Consider the following 21476-nt stretch of genomic DNA (forward strand, 5'->3'; position numbering starts at 1 on the left):
TAGAATACACAAATACATTAAGCTAAAATAATGTACAATATTTAATAATATAACATTAATTTTTTTTTTTCATATTAGATTTTAAAATACGTACTTTAATTGTCTTTAATATTTAGGTAAACAATCAATTTCTAAACTAAAAACTTAAATATATAACATAACTATGAGATGCAAAAATATAGTTTTTTTAACATAAATCTTTATATTAAATCAACCTAATTTTATATTTTGGTTATACTTGTCAATGACGGCTTAAATTATTTACAGCCATAAAAAAATAAAATATCATTGTAAATATATTCAATCATCATAGGCTTGCTCAGCTTTAGCTTTAACCTTTCGTAGTAGAGGTGGAAACTCATCAAGGGTGTACCTGTATTTGAACACATGCATTTGGGCAGGACAATCACATAATTGTTTAAAATGCCGAAGACATGCCAGTCTTTTTGGATCACACGAACAGGATACAGCAGATACATATAAAGTGGTATTACAAACCATACATTGTCTAAGATCATCTACTTGATGTTCAAATTCAACAAAATCTGCTTCAGTAACACCCCAATCTAAAAGTGCTTTACGTTGAACTCTTTCAAACTTTACCATTTCATTCAAATCATCATACACAAGTTCAGCTGCTTTTGGTGTCAAGTCATCACAAGAGTTCACCATTTTACATATAAGTTCATCATGGGAAAATACACATATCCGTTTGAGAGAGGAATAATGATTAACACATTCACGACCTATAGAAATCCAATCCGCAGGAGCAAAATTCACAGCTTCAGCAAAATTATATCCTTGATTGAATCCAGTATGGTAAGATCTTGGAAAAGTAACAACAAATTCTCCAGCATTCTGATCAGTTCGATAGATCGGGACATTTGCTTTCATCAATATATTTGGATTCAGAATAGTAACCAACTGATGCAAGAGATCTGGCTGCGAATGAAATAATTCTGGTGTTGTCTCCTTCATAACTTCTTCAAAAGCTTCAGCAGAAGCTCCTGGAACTCCATACCATGTTTTTGGTTCACCCCAATGTAAATAGTTGATTGAGTAGCTCCAATGATCTTCGTTATGCCAGCAAAATGTTGAAAAACACATCCCAACATACATCCATGGAATTTTCATACCAGATATGTCAGCATTAATAAAACTAAGAACAGAGTCTTTAAGTATTGGTATATTATTTAAATTCCAATGATCTTCTATGTATGACTTGTAAAATGTATTATCTTCATTTCCACTAAGTGCAAGACCTGTAGGAAATCCTGATCCATGATCCATAGTATGTAAATCAGCACCATATTCTGCTATTACTGTGGAATCAATAGATGAAACAATTTTCCAATATTCCTGTTCAACTTTTTCTGTAGGCACAAGATGAACTGGCATATTAAAGTATTTAGATTTAAATTGGTCTGCCATTTCTCCAAATTGTTGAAGCGTGTATTCACGCTGAGCTTGTTCAAATCCAAAAGCATCACTAGGTTTGATCACTTCATTTATTACACATTTATGACACCTCCATTCACCCTTTGGAACAGTAGTTAATGGTATGATTAAACATTGCATGTGAAAACTTAAATCACAACCATCACAAATTAAAATAGTTTCTTCAGATTTGCCACTTCCACATTTTTGACAATAATATTTATCCAAATAATCTACAACAGGCTTACTTCTTCTTTTAGACTTCTTAGATTCTTTTGATTTTAGATGTCCTATTCTACACTTGGAACTAAATCCAGCCATCTTAGGACCAGCACCAAAAAATTGTAATTTTCTTAATTCTTTATTTTCCATTAAATAAAATGGATCCTTAATATAATCATCAGATTCATTATCTTCATCAGGGCTAAGTCTAGCTCTTTTAGTAGGGGAATTTGAAACAAAAGAATTTTCTTCTTTAATATTTGGAACTTTACTCTCCCTTTTAATTGGTTTGTTATAAATTTCATCTTTAATGGTAGCATGAAAAAGTGAAAATGGATTAAGCCATCTTTCATGATGACTTTTTAACACTGTACCAGAAGATTTTTCATAAACATAACCCATACGACTAGCCACTTTTCCCCATTTTTTTTCCAAACATACCTCATCAAAACCTCCTTCAAATTCTACAATTTTATAAAGAGAATATAAATCTACAGCCCTTTGTTCTAATACTGGTATTTTAATACGAATCCCTTGTAAATGCCAATACTTGGCAATTTTTTCCAAGAAATTAAGTTTAACTCTAGTACTTGCGTCTAATTCATTTAGTTTTTGAATCCTTGGTGTAAATTTAAAGTTATCAACATCAACACAAAATGGAGGATGCCAATTAGATGGTGGTTTAATTTTACAAATTCCATGTTCTTGTGCTACACTTCTAATTTTAGCGATATATTTCAATGGATCTTTAAATTCTTCTGCAGTAGGTTCAAAAACTGGAGCTTCCGGTGGAACTTTGAAGACAAATTTGCCGTTTTCCATAAGACTGACAGGATCAATAAATTTACCTTCAGGACATTCTTTTTGTTTTGGTTCATCAATTTCAAGTTTACACTTAATATCTCTTTTCACACTCATTTTAATATAATACTATGATATAGGTATAGATAATATTATATACGTATATATAAAAAAAAATTATAATTACTTACTTAAACAGAGATAAAAACACTTTCTATAAAAACTTAAAACAACTTGATCGAAAAAGTATCGTATTTATAACTTAATGTTTATCGAACATTAGAAGTTGAAAATGTACATTGCATTGTCAAGAGCCAAGGATTGCGTTTCGAACGATGGACGTCCATCCCGTATTTCTAAAATGTCACGTAGTCCACACTCCACACCACCACTACCACCACGCTACTGTGGGTGATCCGTTTAATGATTTTCAAAAAGGAAAGGAAAAATAACTTCGATGTACCTCAAGCGAGTATTTGATCTGTCACTGTAATATGGTTATGCCAAATCAGATCGAAATAAATTGAGTATTTCGTAGGTTTATGCACGGAAATAATTTAAAACTTATTTTTAAAGCCTTTTGTTTAAAAGTAGCAATTTCACTATGGAAGATAGAATGCAGCCAACATACACATTGCACACAGGAACACACAAATACAAACACGCGCACACACACACTCACACACACACACCCTACACACGTACGAGACTTCGACACAGACACGAAAGTGATGAGGTACGCCGCTTGCAGCATAGAAAATAATATATTATATAGCTGCTCGCACCACTACCAACTACGGGATATACAGACGCACGCACTCGCAATAATATCGACACAATTATAATGCTGTACTATGTCCTACAGAACACGACACGGCCACACGGGCAAACGCATCGACAGAGTACAGTTCCAATATAATATAATATTTATTTTAAATAAATCAGGACGTATAGTCAGAAATATTACGACACTGTTCAATCTAAATTTCCATCTACGATATTTTTCAATATATGTTGCAGTCTCCATAGTATTTCGCATACCTCTACGGTTGCCGCTCGATCTACTTCCATTGTTTGGGCCATTTTGTCTCGTTGGAACAACAATTAAAAACGTATCTACAAATTATGACGATCGTGCGATTTATAATATTGAACGCCCGTCGTCGCTCAGTAAATCTGTTTGCCTCACTAGCGACACATATCGAGAACAAGGTACATCACGTTTGACGTCCGTACAACAGATAAATGTATGAATATGACAGATATCTGTTATGCGTCCATGGTACATGGATAAATATAAAAATCGTCATTAATTAACTTCGTGTTTCAAAGTCAAATCTTTCCAGTCTCAGACTTAAAAGACTTTAATAATGTCAGGCAGACTATTGTGGTTTTAAAAGACTAATGTTGAGAGTAAAACATCACAGATACTGAGATACCTATAAGTTATTACCTATAGTACCGTCGTGTGAACTTGCACTATATTGTACGTATCATAATCTAGAGAAGATATACCTACCTACTTTCTATTTCCTAAAAGTGACGTGTGTCTGTAGTTTATAATTATTCATTTAACTAAAACAGTCTAACGATCTCTAAGTCACAAATACAAACCATAATTTATAAGAATGAACTATAATTTAAATAATTTAATGCTACCCATATCAACGATACAAAATTACATAATCCTAAATATTATTACAAAATATGTTTCTCAAATTGCAGTTATCAAATCTTCAGAACCAAAAATGCTATTAATATTATTAAATTCCCAAAAAAATTTTAAAATAGAACTCACATTATGAAAAGTATAACTGTAACACGTCAATGTAAAAAGATACGAAATTCCCAAGCAATATTGCAATCAGAAATATTAAGCAGCAACTGTAAATGTATTTAATACCCATTAATGAATAGTAGTTACTAGTTAATAAAAAAGTTAATTTGAAAATATTTAAATAAAAAGTGACAATTGTACATAGAAACGAACATCATTTATAAAAATAGTATATATATGTATTCATTTATATTTCGCAATACGAATATATACATGAAATGTAGTGATAGTTATCAATTATTAAACTTTTTAAAATCAATTTAACAAAAAAGTGATAAATAATTTTTAACTATGAACAAATCAATAAAACACAATATGAAAGGTAGTATATAAATTTTAATGAATAAAATGAATTTTTTTTTAACACAGTATTATATTATAAAGTGTATGAAGCGTTTAATTAATTTCAAATTGTAAAGCATAGTTATCTATTAGATTGTAAAATTCATACTTAGGTATTTAATTATAATTTTTGTATATTATTATTGTTAGTAAGTTTAAATTACAATTATTTATATTTTTCTTAATAAGTATGGTTTAAATAAACGCAAATCAAGGCACTATGTGGAAAATTTATGTTGGATACACATTAGTAACCCAATTTATATTTTTTTCAACGTACCTAATATGATTAATACTATAGAAATATACATACTATACCATATGTCATATACTAAACTAATTCTTAAAGTATTTGAAAAATGAAAAAATGTTTCAAATGTCTAATACCGAATATCTATATTATTTTAAACGTAATACTAATTTTTGAGTAATTATTAATTACTAATTTAAGATTTTATTAATATATTATATATCCAAGTCTCCTCTTCTTCTGACAACTCGTTACATAATCTGTGGATTGTGATAATAGATAACGTCTTGAACAGCTGTTTTAATTAAAACCGTACATCAGCAAGACGAATTCAGTCAACAACAAATGTGTTTTAAATATTCATAGTTATATTTGTTTAATATCTTTAGAGAAATGAATTATCCTAATTCATATAAATTTAAGGAGTTATTTCATTTAAAAATTATTCAAAATAAAATTCTAAAATATTAAATACGATTAGATTTTTACTGTATTTATTTAGTCGTTTGTTCAATTTTGAATAACCTGAAAATTATCAGTAGCCATCTTGAACAAAGCGTTTACACACAAACACAAACAGTGGTAGTGGTGAAATTTGTATGATAAAAATTGTAATTTTTTTATTAATTTTTTAGTCCAAAATTGTGACAAATTTTTATATTGTATGTAGTTTAAATAATGTTATGTTGATATTCGTATTTGAAATGTTTCCTTAGTTATGGCTGCTTCTAGAAAACTTCAAGGTAAATATTATCGGTACACATTCTATTATTGTTCGCTTTCGTACTCAAAAACTGTTGAAAAGAACATTAATAGTGGTATTTCCTAGGAACAATATATGAGTGTTTTTATTTAAGGAGTTTTATAATTAAATAACTGCTATTTTTAAATATGACTACCTTTGTTTATAATTTTAGCATTTTTATTCATATTTATGTAAATAACATGTAGATTAATGTCAAATAATTTTACAAATCTTACATTGAAAATAACTTTATCTAGTATCAACTACAAATGTTTTACATTAAATTATAACTTTTTCTTTTTTATTATTTAAAAGCAATATTGCCTGAGAGCAATAATTCAATAACTTATATATAATTTTTAGGTGAAATTGATCGGTGCCTTAAGAAAGTTACCGAAGGTGTAGAAACATTTGAGGATATTTGGCAAAAAGTTCATAATGCTACAAATAGTAATCAAAAAGAAAAATATGAGGCTGACCTCAAAAAGGAAATCAAGAAATTGCAAAGGTTACGCGATCAAATCAAAAGCTGGATTGCGTCTGCAGAAATTAAGGATAAAAGTGCATTACTTGATTACCGCAAACTTATAGAAACCGTTAGTATATTTATACACATAATTTAGTTTGTTTAAATGTTAAACTGTGTTTATTCTTACTTATAGCAAATGGAAAGGTTCAAAGTAGTCGAACGAGAAACAAAGACTAAAGCTTATTCTAAAGAAGGTTTGGGTGCTGCCCAAAAATTAGATCCTGCTCAAAAAGAAAGAGAAGAAATAAGTGCATGGTTAACACAATCAATTGAGTCGCTCAATATTCAAGTAATTAATTATTTTGGTTTAATGAAATATTTAGGTTAGATTTTTAGTTAGGGGCTTATTTTAATCTCATTGTTATTGAATTTTTCTCATTTTTAATTTAATATTATGATTAAAATTTTTCATTTATTTGGTAGTTTTAGTTTCATAATTTATTTTTATTTATTAATTAGTATTAAAATTTTGTATGATAGATTGACCAGTATGAATGTGAAATGGAGTCATTACTTGTTGGGAAGAAAAAAAGGTTGGACAAAGATAAACAAGAAAAACTAGATGAACTCAAAGCAAGAGTAGAACGACATAGGTTCCATATACGTAAATTAGAGACTGTGTTAAGAATGTTAGATAATATGTCAGTGGAGGTCAAAAAGGTATACAAAATTATTAATTATATAATTGTATAAATAAATTATTTAATAAGCTTATTTGTAGATTCGTTCAATAAAAGATGATGTAGAATATTATATTGAAGCATCACATGAAGAGGATTTTATGCATAATGATGATTTGTATGATGAAATAATTGGATTAGCTGAACTTGAATTAGGAGTTGCTGCTAATAATTCTGCAGAAGCAAATGGTAACAATATAGTGTTAAAAAAAATTTTTTAATATTTTTTATGTGTAATAGAATAGTCATTAAAATTATCTTATTTTTTTTAGAATTTAATTTGTAATCAATTTCTTGTATATTTTATTGTATTGAACTATACTTATAGGATCACCCACTAGTCAAACTGCAAGTCTTAGCGGCTCTTGTCCAGCATCTCCTGCTCCAATGTCACACAATCATTCCATCGAAGAGCCAGTTTCAGTGGCTGTAATAACAACTTCTACACCAGTATCAATAACAACTATTGCTACAATTAGTGAATCAATTCCAATGATCTCTACAGTATCTACAGTTGTAACTACTGCTTCTTCAGCTTCTATTGTTGCAGCACCAGTTCGTAAAAAAAAAGAGGAAAATACTAAAGTTTGTACACTATTTAATATTCTTATTTAAAACTAATAATTTACTATCAATTTAAAATGTATATTTAATTTAGAATACAATTAAACCAACTCCTGTGAAAGCAAATCCTCCAAGTAATGCTAATTCTACAGTGAACAGTAAAGGTCCAACTATAGCTGCTGTTGTTAAATCATCTGTTAGTAATCATACCACCACAACATCCAGTGTGTCTACTGTGTCCCAGTCTATAACTACTCAAACAAGTACTACTACTGTTGGTAATTTTGCAACTGTAGCAGCTTCAAATATTCATAATAAACATACACGTAAGTTTTTATTTAATATAATATGCATAAAAAACATAGTTTATGGATTAAATTATCGTGAAAAGTTATTTTCATTAATATAAAAAATACTAAGTTTTCAATTTATTTTCATAATATAATTGGTTAATAGTATTTTATCAAGTCACAGAACAACTTTATATTATTACAATAAAATAGTGATATCTAAATTAAATTCTAAGTTTTTCTTCTACAGATTATTATTAGTCTTATTATTTAATATGATTTACTAAGTTTAAATTTAAATAGTTTTTGCAGTTTTTAATTTCTATAAAATTTAATTTTTAAATATTTGATATTATTAAAAAGCTTATTTTATATGAAAATAAAAATATGTGGACAGTAAATATGGCTTTAGTATTAAATTATATTTTTAATTTGCTCTTATTGTAACATTATTGTTTAAGTTTTGAATTGTTATTTACTTAGAATCACAATCTGTTGAAAATACACCTGTTGTTACATCTATACCAACTTCTCCATCATCTTACCATACAAACGTGTCAACTACACAAGGAAATGTGAATAATTCTGATAGTGTTGTAAACTGTGTGTCTACTACACCTTCGTCATTAAGTTCTACAACATCACCAGTACAAGTGGATTCTCATACGGCTTTGTCATCATTAAAGACCATTGCCCAAAAAGCTATTGATCAAGCTGGAATTGATATATCACAACAGTCTACTGATACTAAAAGTAATTATATAATAATCAATATTACATATAGTAATTTTTATTTATTTATGATTCTTTATGAAGCTTTTAAAGTTATTTTAAATATTTAAGAAGGCTTTAATTTTGTTTCTATCATCACTCATGTATACTCAAAAATAGAGTATGTATAAATTAAAATCACCAAAACCTCTAGTACCTTTTTACCTGCAATTATATAACTCCTGGAACAAAATGGATTTTTTTTTTTTAAATATCCATGTATTCTCATCAGGTTATGTTAAAATTATTTCATGAATAAGTGTGCGCTCTACTGATACTATTACTTCTAAATTTTATTTTAACAATGTACTTGCATAAATTATAGCAATATTTATTATTAATATTATTAATTACTTCCAGTGAATCTCTTAAGCGAATCTTGTTATATTGATACCATTTATTATTCAGTGATCCAAAGCATGTCTAGTTTTTTATAGAAGTCAAATAAAATGTTGTTTAAAGCTGAATTTGGTTTATGTGACAGATTAGATACTTTACTGAGTGTATTTTGATTTTAATATATCTCAGTTTGAGTGCTATTCAGTTCATGGGTATTTGCTTATGGTCAAATTGATTCTAAGTGGAAAATCCACCTGTGATTGATTAAATACAGTATACCAGTGAATCTCGCATTTTTTTTTTTAAAGCTAAAAAACTTATTATTTTACAACTAAAATTCATTTGTGTAAACTATTTTATTTATCATAAAAATCATTCAATCCAGAATTTTTCATCTTTGCTTATTTAATTTTGTATAATTCAAACATGGAGAACTAATTTCTAAAAATACTATAAAGATAAGCATAGAATTTGTTCTTATTAGTTTTTCTAAGTTTTTCTAATGGTATCTAAATTTTTTCTAACTAATAAATAAATACTATTTTAAATTCATCTATGATATATTCCAAAACATAATAGACACTTAGCAACAAAATCTTTTTGAGATTCCAACTATTATAATTATTTTAGATATTATCTCTATCTTAAGATCGTAAGATTGGTAAAGTATTTTTATCTTATATTAATATTATATGTTTGTAAATAATGTTAACATTTTAAATTGTCACTTTCGTGTATCTTAAGAAATTATTTATTGTAATCTTAATTTATATATTTTATTTTGAAGGTATGAGTTCAAATATAGTTCAAAATTCAAGTAGTCAACTAAGCTTGCAGCAACAACCATCACAACAGCCACCTGTTTTGTTTGAAGCTAACATTTCTCCTTTATTAGGAGTAGCTCCACTAGGTCCAGTGCCACTTTCTAAAGACCATCAATTTCAATTCACGATGCTTGAATCTGCATTTGTACATTTACCTCATCCATCAGATTCTGAACGAATAAAATTATATTTACCTCGAAATCCATGTTCAACACCTCATTATTATAATCAAGTAATTAACTGATTTAAAAAATACTATTATGTTTTTTTATTTATATATTTTATGTTTTTAGGGACCTCTTCCTCATTCTGACAGTTTAGAATTTTTCCAGAGGCTTTCAACAGAATCCCTATTTTTTATATTCTATTACATGGAGGGGTCTAAAGCACAGTATTTAGCTGCTAAGGCATTAAAAAAACAAAGTTGGAGATTCCATACAAAATATATGATGTGGTTTCAGCGACACGAAGAACCTAAATTAATTAATGAAGAATATGAACAGGTTTGATAACTAAATAAATGCGATTATACATTTTTAATTTTAGTTTACAAATTAATTATTATTATTATTTAACTAAGGGCACATACATTTATTTTGACTATGAAAAATGGGGTCAACGGAAAAAAGAAGGCTTCACATTCGAGTATAAGTATCTGGAAGATAGAGAATTAAATTGAAATGAAAATAATGTATTTTCACATAGTCATACACTAAAAAAAAAAAAAAAAAAATACTTAGAATATAGTCCATGAATACAAAAGGATTATTTGTACCCTTACAACATGTGATATGATGTGAACATTTGGAGAAAAGGAATTTGGAGTATACTATTTTTATTTTTTAATTTTGAAAAAAAAACTTAATATAGTCTTTGTTTATATGTATGTACATACTAACCAAATGTTGTACATATTAACAGACTGCTTTAATATTTTTTCTGAATTAATTATTCTCTAATCAAAAAGTACTAAGGCTTATGTCCCATTTATATTATTCCTTGAAAACTGACATATTTTCAATAATTTTGTTTTTGTTTCAAGCATAAAACTCTTAAAATAGAAATACTATTAGCAACATAGTTAAATTTCTCATAGTTTAATATAAAATTTTTTTGTATTGTACTTTGTGTACCTCAGATTTATTGTCTAATTTGTTATTAAATCTGCGATACCAAAAAGTGAACTTCATTTGGTGTCATTCAAAAATTATGTAAATTATTTTTTCTTTTTTAATGTATAATTGTCCATTCCCTATTTCTTAAAATTAATTTTTCCTTGATTATAGAAGTATGTATATAAAAATTTAATTAATAGCACTTTCATCAGGTATATAATTTTTTAATTGATTGAATATAAATTAAATAAAACAATATATTTTTTTTAAGAAAGAAATTGTATGAATTTATATAAAATCAATAGTTTTTATTAAGTTTTTAAATTAATTTATATATTAGATAATTTTTGAATGACCCTCTTTTATAAACTTAATTTTCCTATTTCCTTAAAGTTCAATGAATGTATAAATTACATTATTGGTTATCATTTATTTTTTTGTCAAATTAAATTGAATAATAGAGCAAGCAACACAAATTAAAATCTCCTACTTTGTACTTAATTCATTACTCACTAGAACAAAAATGTTAGCTACTATTTTTTTATACTATTATGTATAATAACATTCAATTATTCTCTCTTGTAAACAAAATGATTTTTCAATGAACGATTTAAAATTTGTATATTATAAGAGTCTTTCAAAAAATATAATTTATTCATATTTCATCATAGAATTAAGTTTTTTATAATAATTTTTTGTTTTGTATAATTTTTTTAAATCCATTGGGTAGGTACAATATTCTATCAAATGTTGATTATATATTCTAAAATGTTTAAATAATTTTTGACCGACTCTTAAGTCCTTTTATTAAAACCCAAACAACCTCACTTTAATAATTAACTATAATTATAGACCAGGAAAGTATTATGTTTAAGTTACCTTTCCTTTTGTGATTTATGTTAGGGACAAAATGATCAATGTTTTTTTTTATTATTTTTGTTGGCTGTTAATTATTAAGCTCTGATCGTGTTTAATGCATGGAAAAACAATTTGGATGTTTTGTTTCTACAACATCATCCTAAAGCCAAGCAAATAAATGATAGATGTACAAAAAGTAAGCTATTTAATAATAATAATAATTAAAAAAAAAAACAATTATAATAAAACTGATATTATTATTATTTTCGATCTCTTAATTTGACTAAGATTAAGTTAATAATGAGTACAAAATTTGCAATTGTCTTATATTTTCTTCATTAAGTATCAATATTCATCATCACAGTTACTAGTTTTGAGATAACTTGATTTATTTTTATAATAATATGTCAATAAAAATTGTTTATTATTTAATTGTTTATTTCAACGTTCATCATTAATTTATCAATTAATCAATAATTTGGTGTTAGAATGCTAGATAAATTGTACAAAATAACAAGTTTAAATTAAACAAAATATATGTCAAATGAAAAAATTGACCGTGTTAAATAGCGCTATTTAATGGTTGACATTTGCAGTGTGTGCTTTAGTACCCTTTAATTTTTATATTCCTCGTTCGTCAGTTTTTATTTTTATAGATTTAAGGTTTCTATGGTTATTAGTCTCTATTCTGTTTTTGCTTTGTGGAGCGGTACTGTTTGTAAACATGTGTATAGGTGGCGAGGATTTGTCACCCATTCCAGAGTTAGTGACACTATATAATGTATATAATAATATCGTATTTATGTCTAAATAAGTTTACTATGCTTGATAGTTGATTTAATCTCATACATATGAGTATTTTTAGTATACATAGTATATATTATTATTCGTTGATAAATTATGAATGCTGTGATTACATTAGATATCTGGAAAGTTTAAATAATATGAATTATAATTATCAAATTCATATAATTTGATGACTTATATATATTTTAACATTTGTTAATCACAAACTAATATTTTGATAACTGAAAATATGGTTCTTGGCGTTACTGTTGAATCTTATTGAATCAATTGACTAATATTGATAATTATATTATTGCAAAAAATTTAACAACAAACATAATCAAAGTTTTTAAATTAAATCTCAAATAGACCACTAATTCTATAATTTTTTTTAAACTAAAAAAAAAAACTAATTATTTATTCAATACGTGTACCAAATAAAATCATTCATAGTCCTAGCCAGTAACTACCTAATATTCAATTCCATATTATTTCAACAGTTTTGGCAAAAATTCTTTACATACAGGTAACAGGTTATCAAATTTCAAAATATGCAAGGTGTGAAATACTTTATATAAAATATAACAAATGCAAATATGTAAATAATAATAAAAGTTCACAAAAATATTTATATTTACAATTCTTTGATTATTATAAAAATTGTAAAATATACAAAGATAGATCAATTTACATGAAAACATTTACAAATTAAAAATAAATAAATATTTTAAAAATGTAGCAGCTTTGGGTTTGGTAATGATTTTAATGCTTTATTAGCTTTGCTGCTTTTGCCAATTCCAAGTTTTGGTAATCCTCGATTTAATCCTTCTAATAACATACAAGCTTTACAAATTTTTTGACTTGACACAAATCCACATTTAGTACAAACACCAATGTCCGGCAATTTTACGTCCTTTTTAATACACATTGTCTCGCCTTAAAAATATTAAAAATAGTTAAAAATTTTATAGATAAATATATTTATTTATTTTTATAATACCAGAATGTATTATATCCATAATAGATGATGGTTTTAATCTTTCTAAATCTTTTAAAAATGTTCTAGCATATCCTCTGTATGCATTTGGTGCAAAAATACATTCAGTTGAAAAATAATTCAATTTCTTGAAATATGCATACATTACTATTTCTTTTTCATATGTGTATTTTAAAGGTTTACATCGAGGAATAGTGCCTTCTGTAATCTAATAATTAATATATAACAACAAAATTAAACACCTTTACAATAATTGATTAGTAAAAATCAATAGTAATATAAAATAATAATTCAATACAAGGATTTGATTGTTTTTATTAATATTTAAGGTTTGGTTACTATGGCCATTAGATGTGAGATTTTTTATTGTTATATAAGGTACGGTACATTAGTTTGATTATTCGAACATATTATGTTCTCATTATATGGGAAATAGCTATGTCAATAAGAACCCAAATAGTGACTCATTGAAGGTCTAGCATTGCCATTTTCATCACACCCTATTTTTTTTAACTATTTAAATTAATGTAGTAACAATGGCTTAGATTTTAAATATGATGATCAAATAATATGAAACATGTTTGTGCAGAAAAAGAATATTACAAAAGTATTCTTAATATTTTTAACTAATTAATTGATTTAATTTCCCTGCTGGCATACTCAATTATATGATATTTTGTTGTACTTACAGTAATAATATTAACACATCTTTGTAATCTTGCAACATCCCCTCTTAAAATGTTCATCAATACAGTCTCTGCAATATCGTCAGCATTGTGACCAGTAGCAATACAGTTCACATTTAATAACATTGCACCTCTATCTAAAGCTTGTCTTCTAAATACACCACAAAATGTACAATTATTCTTACGACCAACTTCAGCAACTATTTTGTCCATTGACCAACCATATAACTCTTCGTATGATAATATCTTTAAAGGCATTTGATATTCATCTTTATTTTCTTGTACTGTTTTTAGACTATCATCCCTATAACCTGTTAAAATAGCATATACTATAATATAATAGTTTAAATATATTTAATTCAAGAAAATAATCTAAATTATAATTTATTAATTGATATAAATTATATTTTTTTTTTTCTAGTAACGATTAATATTCCTTCAGAAATCCAATATTGAGTAATAATAGTTTAGACAAGAGCAAAGAAATAAAGTATGTTACAATTATTTACTACACAGCACTAATTAATGATAAAAATATTAAACATATTTTTTAACTTAAAAAAATATCTAAAAGCACAATAATTTAAATTTAGTATAAATTTTAAATATTAATTTAATTGAATAAAATAATTATAATATTACCAGTAATGCCTTCATCAATAGACAATAACACCAATTTTAGCTCATAATTATAGCGTTCATTTAAAGTTTTAAGAACTTGTGCTAGTACAGTTGAATCTTTTCCACCTGAAGCTGCAATTGCTACAACATCACCTTTTTTGAATAGTTTACCATTTATGATGGTGCTATGAATTTCAAGTTCAAAAGCCCAATAAAAACACTCTTTACATAATGTATCTCCAGTTTTTGGGCGCTAAAATATAAATTTATTTTATAAATCAGTAATAATATTAATATTAAAAAAAATTTTTTATAGTAAATGGATAAGTTAAAAACTGATTGATAGTTATTATTATTTGTTTAAACGTATTATGTAATATGTAATATTATTATTTAACATTATTTACTTTACCTTTAATACTGCGTTCTTACCACATTTTGCAGAACATAAAATAGGCATTTTAACTTTGAAAAAGCTAAAAATGATATTAATTTACAAAATTTATTGCAACTATAAACTAGAAATTTAAGATAATTGAACTTTTTTTAAAATGTCATATACTTTGTTTTAACCAATACACAAGTTAGAAGTTGCTGTCGTTCTTGAAGTTTTTGTGACTTCTGTCTTTCTAAATATTTTACTAAGTAATAAGCAATAATAAACGTTCCAAATGTTCCAATATTTTTATTAGTAAAATACACATGGCATATTTGTAGGTGATAATGATATCATTTAATATCTTATTCTTTGATAATATTATCTTAATTGTATATTCACATCTATTGATAAGAGATAAAACATAGTAGTTACACGTCATTTGTCAAAAACTAGTAAGTAAAAATTTATTATTTAATAGAAATACATTTTTCTTAATTAAAATCAATTAATATTGTTGTATTTACCGTACTATGCGAAGGCACTTTCAAGACATAAGTTAAATTAAACGTTATTAGCGTTATAGTATAATTAAAATGGGATCTGCAAATAGTACTCCTATTCCAGGTGGAGGAACAGAAGGATATCATGTTTTGAAAGTAAATCAAAAGTTTTAATAGAATTTATTTTTGTAAATAATTTCTTAACATATAATACACAGAACGATTTTAAAATATTTTTCTAATATTTCCTTTCAATTATTATTATCTAGGTTCAAGATAATTCACCAGGCCAAATAGCGGGTTTAGAAGCTTTTTTTGATTTCATATTGGCTATTAATAACACACGACTTGTAAGTTATACTAAGTTCATACTTTATTTACTATTACTTTATTCTTATATAAATGTCTAGACAATTTAATAATAATAATTGCAATGACTAAGAATTAGTAACTTATTTGTTTTGTACTTAATCAGTATGATTTAAATAAACATTTTTTTTTTAATTTGCTTTTTCATAATAATATAGTGATAAACTGATAACCTTCACTTATTTATTATTAAACAATATTTAAATTACTTTGTAAATTACAAATTGTAATATTCCGTGTGTACAAAGTATGTTTATAAAGTATTTAACCTATATTAAATTCATAAAATCTAATAATGGTTGAGTAATTTTATAATAGACATTATTCAACAATAATTATTGTTTATTTATATAATTACAACTTATAACCTTTATGCCATATTGTGGCATGAATTTAAATTCTGATTTGGATAGTGGACACTTATTTGTGAATAAGCAATAGAAGAGTTGACTCAAGCATTCTACGCTATAATTGTTCAAAATTATAATTATTTGATAAAAACTTATTTAGTTTTAATATATTAATAAATAAATTCAAAATATATTTTGTATATTTAATTTATAATTATTATAAATTTAATCATAACATATCATGTATTTATTATTTATTAATGTAATGGAAATTAATAATTTTTGTATTATCAATATTTTAAGGATAAAGACAATGATACTCTTAAAGAAATGTTAAAAAATGGAGATGGTAATGAAATTATATTAGCTGTTTACAGTAGCAAAACACAAATAGTTAGAGAAGTAAAAATTGTACCAAATAGTAATTGGGGTGGTCAAGGTTTGTTGGGCGTGAGCATACGATTTTGTTCTTTTGCTGGAGCCAATGAAAATGTCTGGCATATTCTTGTTAGTAAATAATTAATTAATACTAAATAATTTTAATTGTTTGTATATGTACATTTTATCAAATATACTAATGTTTAGGATGTTCACCCAAATTCTCCTGCTGATAAAGCTGGTCTTAGGTCACATACAGATTATATAATTGGATCTGATTCTATAATGCATGAAAGTGAAGATTTGTTTATGCTAATTGAAGCACACGAAGGTAGACCATTAAAATTATATGTATATAATGTTGAATTGGATACTTGTAGAGAAGTTTCAATTACACCAGATTCTGCATGGCCTGGCGAGGGAAGGTAATATTTTTCATACGTTTAATTTTTTTAAATTAATTAATTTTTTAAATTGTTTATTTTTAAAGTTTGGGCTGTGGAATAGGTTATGGGTACTTGCATAGAATACCTGTTAGACAAGTATATCAAAACAAGGACATTCCAGCACCACCTATTATAAAGCCAGCTGTTGTTAATAATGTGATGGTAAGCTAGTTTTTCATTAATAAATAAAATCATTTTAACAGCTCATTTTATTCTGGAATGATATATAACTTGAGTGCTCTATTCAAATTAAGAAACATATTTATTAGTGATCAGTTTTCAAAAGTCAGGCAACACATGTTTGGATCTATTTTCTATATATCTGTTATGTAGTGAAGCAATGTGTATAATTAAGCTAATGAGTATACGAGGTGTGATCAAAAATACCGGGACTAAAATCATATCTGAGCTAATAATAATCAAATTGAGAATGTACACACATCAAATAAAAGTAGAGATAACATTTAATTACGTTATTCAAGCCGCGAATTAATATTAACTGTTAGTAATGAACGACAATTCATTGAAATCAGATACTTTTATTGTGTCTGCCAATTTTGTCATGTCGAATAAACCCGAGCAGCGTGTTTGTATTATATTTTGCGTTAAACTCAGTAAATCAGCAATTGAAACTTTTGAAATAATTAAAAAAGCTTTTGAAGATGAAGCGATGAGCAGGTCTAAAACATTTAAATGGCATAAAAGGTTTATTGAGGATCGTGAAGACATTAATGATGACTCTTATGCTGGACGACTTTCAATATCAATAAATGTGGAAATAGTGGCAAAAGTAAGAAAAATTATTCGATCAGATCGACGAATGACGATAAAAGAACTTTCTAGTGAGTGTAACATTTCTTTTGGATCATGTTAAACTATTCTGACTGAAGATTTAAGTATGAGACGAGTCTGTGCAAAAATGGTCCCAAATTGTTGTGTCAAGATCTAAAAAAATCATCGAATTGAAGTTTGTCAAAGTTTGAAAGAACGAACATAAAATGACCCAGGGTTCATTAAATTTGTAATAATTGGTGATAAAACTTGGGTCCATGGTTATGACATATAAATTAAATGACAGTCATCACAATGGAAATCAGTAACTTCACCAAGACTCAAATAAGCTCGACAAGTTCGTTCTAATGTGAAGACCATGTTGATTACTTTTTTCGATATTAAAGACCTCATTTATTACGAATTTGTTCCAACTGGTCAAATGGTTAATCAGAATTACTATAAAGAAGTTTTAATTAAATTACGAGAAAAACTCCGTAAGAAACGTCCAAATCAGTTCCAAAATCGATCGTGGTTGTTACACATCGACAACGCGCCAGCTCATCCTGTCTTATCAATCCGTAAGTTTTTAGCTGATAAACAAATTCTAGTTGTACCTCATCCTCCTTATTTACCAGACTTCTCCCCTTAGGTTTTTTTTTTATTTCCAAAAATTAAAACTGACCTCAAAGGACAAAGATTTGATGATATTGAAACAATAAAAAAGAATGCGGTAGATCAACTCAAGCAACTTAAAGTTGAAGACTTCCAGCACTGCTTTAAAAAGTGACAAGAAAGATGGGACAAGTGTATAACATAGGGCGGTGAATACTTTGAAGAGAATTAATATTTGAAATATTATTTGTATATTTAAATAAATAAAAAAAAAAATCCCGGTATTTTTTTATCATACCTTGTATTTCATAATTAGAATAGAATATTGTTTTGAAATTTAATAAAATAATTTACCTTATTTATTTAATTTTATAGGCAACTGCTGCTCAAGTACCACAAGTAATTAATCCACCAGTTCTGACACCACAACCACCTATTATTTCTGATATTCCGGTTACTGTTAATAATTCAACTATTGAAGCAGAAAAATCTAACGAACCTTTGAATGAAAGTAATCAAACTGCGTCAATACCATTTTACAACAATCCAACATCTGAAATACCTGTTACCACGCTGACAGATCAACAAATCCCTTATTCAAGCAATTCAGCACCCTTACCTTATTTTCCTCCACAAATTACTACATTTCAAAATCCTTCTAATCCCACATTCCAAGTTTTAAATTCTCAGTATAGTCCTCAACAACTAGGATCTACTTCTGAAACAATTAAACCTTATGTATTGACACCCCAAGTAACAAAATTACCACCATTTACATCACAAGAGTCTACCGCTATTTCTGCGTCTCAAGAACCATCATCCTTAACACCTGTGAACCTTTCCGAAACTGCTACAGTTCAAGAATTAAATAACCAGTCATCAAATGTGTTTCCTCCACAGAATAGTTATTCTCAATCCCATCCTACTGATATTGCAGTTACTACAACTGTAACTGATGTACAGAGTTCTAAAGACATAAGTAATTACTTCACGCAGTTTCAAACTCAAGTCAGCCAATCAAATAGTTCAAGTACTATACCTATGTTTTCTGTGAAGAATTTTCCACAAATGTCACCTTTAGCGCAACCTCTTGGTAAATTTAATGTTTAATTTAATATTCAATTTTAATTATTAATGCTATTGGTAATTAAAATCAAACCGAACTGTGAAAATTGCAAATACTTAATTTTTTATTTTTGTTAGTTCTTAAATTAACATAAGTAATATAATATTAATACAAATTTCAAAGAAGCATTACAAAAAGTTTCTTTGATGTCATCAGTTCTTAACAAAAAAATAAGGAATATAACATAAAATTATTTTATTTTAACCCAGTTATAGATTATAGTGGTTATTTTTAGTATTAATGATTTATTAAAGTTTTATAGAATTTGTAAAAAAAATTGTGACTAATTTTAGACTGATACAATTTCAAAAGCAGTAATAATAACCAAAGTAAAATATTTTAGTTATTTAAATTTTAGATTAAACTTGAAGATTTTTCAAATACAGTAGAACCTTGATTATCCATGACTCGATTATCCGTGTTTGCGATTAACTGTGCCCATTCTTCCGAACATTTTTAAACATAATACTCGATATCGACAATCGTATTAATGACATTTTTGACAATAACTTCATATTTTAAGCCCTAATAACTTGTTGTAGGTATACAATATTATGGATGTAGGACGTATGTATAACATTATTGTATGTATACGTCTTCTTATGTATATTTCTAATTACAATTGAATCAAAATTTTTAAAATTTCATTATTATAAAATTGTACCTATGTATTTCTAATTATAATTGAATCAAAATTTTTAAAATTTCATTATTATAAAATTGTACCTAGGTATTTCCAATTATAATTAAATAAAAAATTTCATTATTATAAAAAGTCTTGATTAACCGTGATTTTCATTTATCCGTGTGACCCTCTCCCCATCATTACCCCGGATAATCGAGGTTCTACTGTATTTTAAACATACACTTAAGATATGTATTACATAAATAAGTTTTTCCATTTACTTTATTCTTAATTTTTAATTTATGGGTTATGTATTTCTAATTTTAGATATATTCATTTTTTAGACTATAATAATATTTCAATTCATCACATTATCAAAAGTTATTCAGATCATTATTATTTTTTTTTCAGGAAACAGTTATTCGGCGATGTCTAATTCTCAGTCACAACCAATATCTCCCCAGCCTCAACCAGGTATTTAAAAATAATTATTATTATCTGTACAGTATATGTTATGCTTAAATGAATACTTTAAAAAAGTAATTTAAAAAGAAATCATTTATAACTATAAGCATTTAATTCATTGATCTAAACTATGTTGTGTACTTAAAATTATTTTTTAATGTCATAGTAATATGACCCATAAATCATAATAATAAACTATTTTTGTATAAAACATTACTTGTTAAACTTCTAAAATTTATTGAAACATGACAATACAAATTAGTGTGAAAATAAAATATACTTATTTGTGTTAACATATTTCTAATAATAATTATTGAACTATGGTTAATTTATTTTTTAGGAATCAATTATTCGGATCAATTTCAACCTTTGCAGCCATTACAATACCAACAAAGTATTTTTTAACAATAATATCTAGGATTTTTATATTTAATTAGACATTCAAAACGTTTTAAAATTAAATGAGTATCTTTTCTTAATGATTTTATTGTATTAAAGTTATAATTTTCTATTTACATTTGTTACAGATGTTTACTCAGGAATGCCACTTACAACTCCAATATCTTTACCTGGTATGCCACCAATAACTGTTAGTGCAACTTTACCTTATTCAGCTATAGAGAGCTTACAAATTGATCAGAAGAAAAATATTTCAAATAGTAATAGTTAAATAGTTTTTATTTAGGTCATTTCTACTTGTTTAATTAAAATTAAATATTATATTTTAATCTTAATTATTCAAATTAAACCACAAATTT

The 21476-nt window shown here is 26.4% G+C and overlaps 4 protein-coding genes across 5 annotated transcripts; 2 read left to right on the forward strand and 2 right to left on the reverse strand.

Annotated features, from left to right (window-relative positions):
• Positions 1 to 229: 229 nt before the first annotated feature.
• On the reverse strand, positions 230 to 3252 carry LOC112594395 (lysine-specific demethylase lid). Its single transcript, XM_025339157.1, has one exon. The coding sequence runs from the start codon at positions 2575 to 2577 to the stop codon at positions 301 to 303; it is 2277 nt and encodes a 758-aa protein (XP_025194942.1). The 5' UTR covers positions 2578 to 3252; the 3' UTR covers positions 230 to 300.
• A 2355-nt stretch (positions 3253 to 5607) lies between these two features.
• Positions 5608 to 10411, forward strand: LOC112594457 (CCR4-NOT transcription complex subunit 3). The gene is made up of 11 exons (XM_025339246.1): positions 5608 to 5632; positions 5998 to 6230; positions 6297 to 6452; positions 6644 to 6823; positions 6885 to 7032; positions 7172 to 7428; positions 7502 to 7733; positions 8181 to 8450; positions 9595 to 9863; positions 9925 to 10134; positions 10212 to 10411. The coding sequence occupies exons 1-11, from the start codon at positions 5608 to 5610 to the stop codon at positions 10308 to 10310; spliced, it is 2079 nt and encodes a 692-aa protein (XP_025195031.1). The 3' UTR covers positions 10311 to 10411.
• Positions 10412 to 13079: 2668 nt separating this feature from the next.
• LOC112594335 (cytoplasmic tRNA 2-thiolation protein 1) lies at positions 13080 to 15395 on the reverse strand. Its single transcript, XM_025339066.1, has 6 exons — positions 15257 to 15395; positions 15107 to 15170; positions 14716 to 14947; positions 14077 to 14384; positions 13391 to 13595; positions 13080 to 13326 (listed from the first exon to the last, which is right to left on the reverse strand). Exons 2-6 carry the CDS (start codon positions 15152 to 15154, stop codon positions 13118 to 13120), a joined length of 1002 nt encoding a protein of 333 aa, XP_025194851.1. The 5' UTR covers positions 15155 to 15170; positions 15257 to 15395; the 3' UTR covers positions 13080 to 13117.
• A 105-nt stretch (positions 15396 to 15500) lies between these two features.
• On the forward strand, positions 15501 to 21431 carry LOC112594333 (Golgi reassembly-stacking protein 2). Of its 2 annotated transcripts, XM_025339064.1 has the most exons (10): positions 15501 to 15525; positions 15612 to 15729; positions 15843 to 15923; positions 16596 to 16799; positions 16878 to 17095; positions 17161 to 17278; positions 18878 to 19595; positions 20665 to 20727; positions 21059 to 21112; positions 21246 to 21388. In XM_025339064.1, exons 2-10 carry the CDS (start codon positions 15667 to 15669, stop codon positions 21386 to 21388), a joined length of 1662 nt encoding a protein of 553 aa, XP_025194849.1. In that variant the 5' UTR covers positions 15501 to 15525; positions 15612 to 15666. The 2 variants fall into 2 exon arrangements, with proteins under 2 accessions (XP_025194849.1, XP_025194850.1); XM_025339065.1 differs by lacking the exon at positions 15501 to 15525 and having other exon boundaries at positions 15532 to 15729; positions 21246 to 21431.
• The last annotated feature ends 45 nt before the right edge of the window (positions 21432 to 21476 follow it).

The sequence above is a fragment of the Melanaphis sacchari genome, unplaced genomic scaffold (genome assembly GCF_002803265.2).
Source record: "Melanaphis sacchari strain LSU unplaced genomic scaffold, SCAv2.0 Contig22_pilon_pilon, whole genome shotgun sequence".
Taxonomy (NCBI): domain Eukaryota; kingdom Metazoa; phylum Arthropoda; class Insecta; order Hemiptera; family Aphididae; genus Melanaphis; species Melanaphis sacchari.

What these genes read in the sequence shown, in the direction of transcription:
- LOC112594457 (XM_025339246.1), top strand. Translation starts at nt 5,608, where the DNA reads ATGGCTGCTTCTAGAAAACTTCAAG. An exon ending in AAAAAGAGGAAAATACTAAA is followed by an intron (nt 7,429 to 7,501) that starts GTTTGTACACTA and finishes TATTTAATTTAG; the next exon opens with AATACAATTAAACCAACTCC. An exon ending in ACAGTCTACTGATACTAAAA is followed by an intron (nt 8,451 to 9,594) that starts GTAATTATATAA and finishes TTTATTTTGAAG; the next exon opens with GTATGAGTTCAAATATAGTT.
- LOC112594395 (XM_025339157.1), bottom strand. Translation starts at nt 2,577, where the DNA reads ATGAGTGTGAAAAGAGATATTAAGTGTAAACTTGAAATTGATGAACCA.
- LOC112594335 (XM_025339066.1), bottom strand. Translation starts at nt 15,154, where the DNA reads ATGCCTATTTTATGTTCTGCAAAATGTGGTAAGAACGCAGTATTAAAG. An exon ending in TATTGATGAAGGCATTACTG is followed by an intron (nt 14,385 to 14,715) that starts GTAATATTATAA and finishes CTATTTTAACAG; the next exon opens with GTTATAGGGATGATAGTCTA. An exon ending in TATGGATATAATACATTCTG is followed by an intron (nt 13,327 to 13,390) that starts GTATTATAAAAA and finishes AATATTTTTAAG; the next exon opens with GCGAGACAATGTGTATTAAA.
- LOC112594333 (XM_025339064.1), top strand. Translation starts at nt 15,667, where the DNA reads ATGGGATCTGCAAATAGTACTCCTATTCCAGGTGGAGGAACAGAAGGA. An exon ending in AAAATGTCTGGCATATTCTT is followed by an intron (nt 16,800 to 16,877) that starts GTTAGTAAATAA and finishes ACTAATGTTTAG; the next exon opens with GATGTTCACCCAAATTCTCC. An exon ending in GCATGGCCTGGCGAGGGAAG is followed by an intron (nt 17,096 to 17,160) that starts GTAATATTTTTC and finishes TTATTTTTAAAG; the next exon opens with TTTGGGCTGTGGAATAGGTT.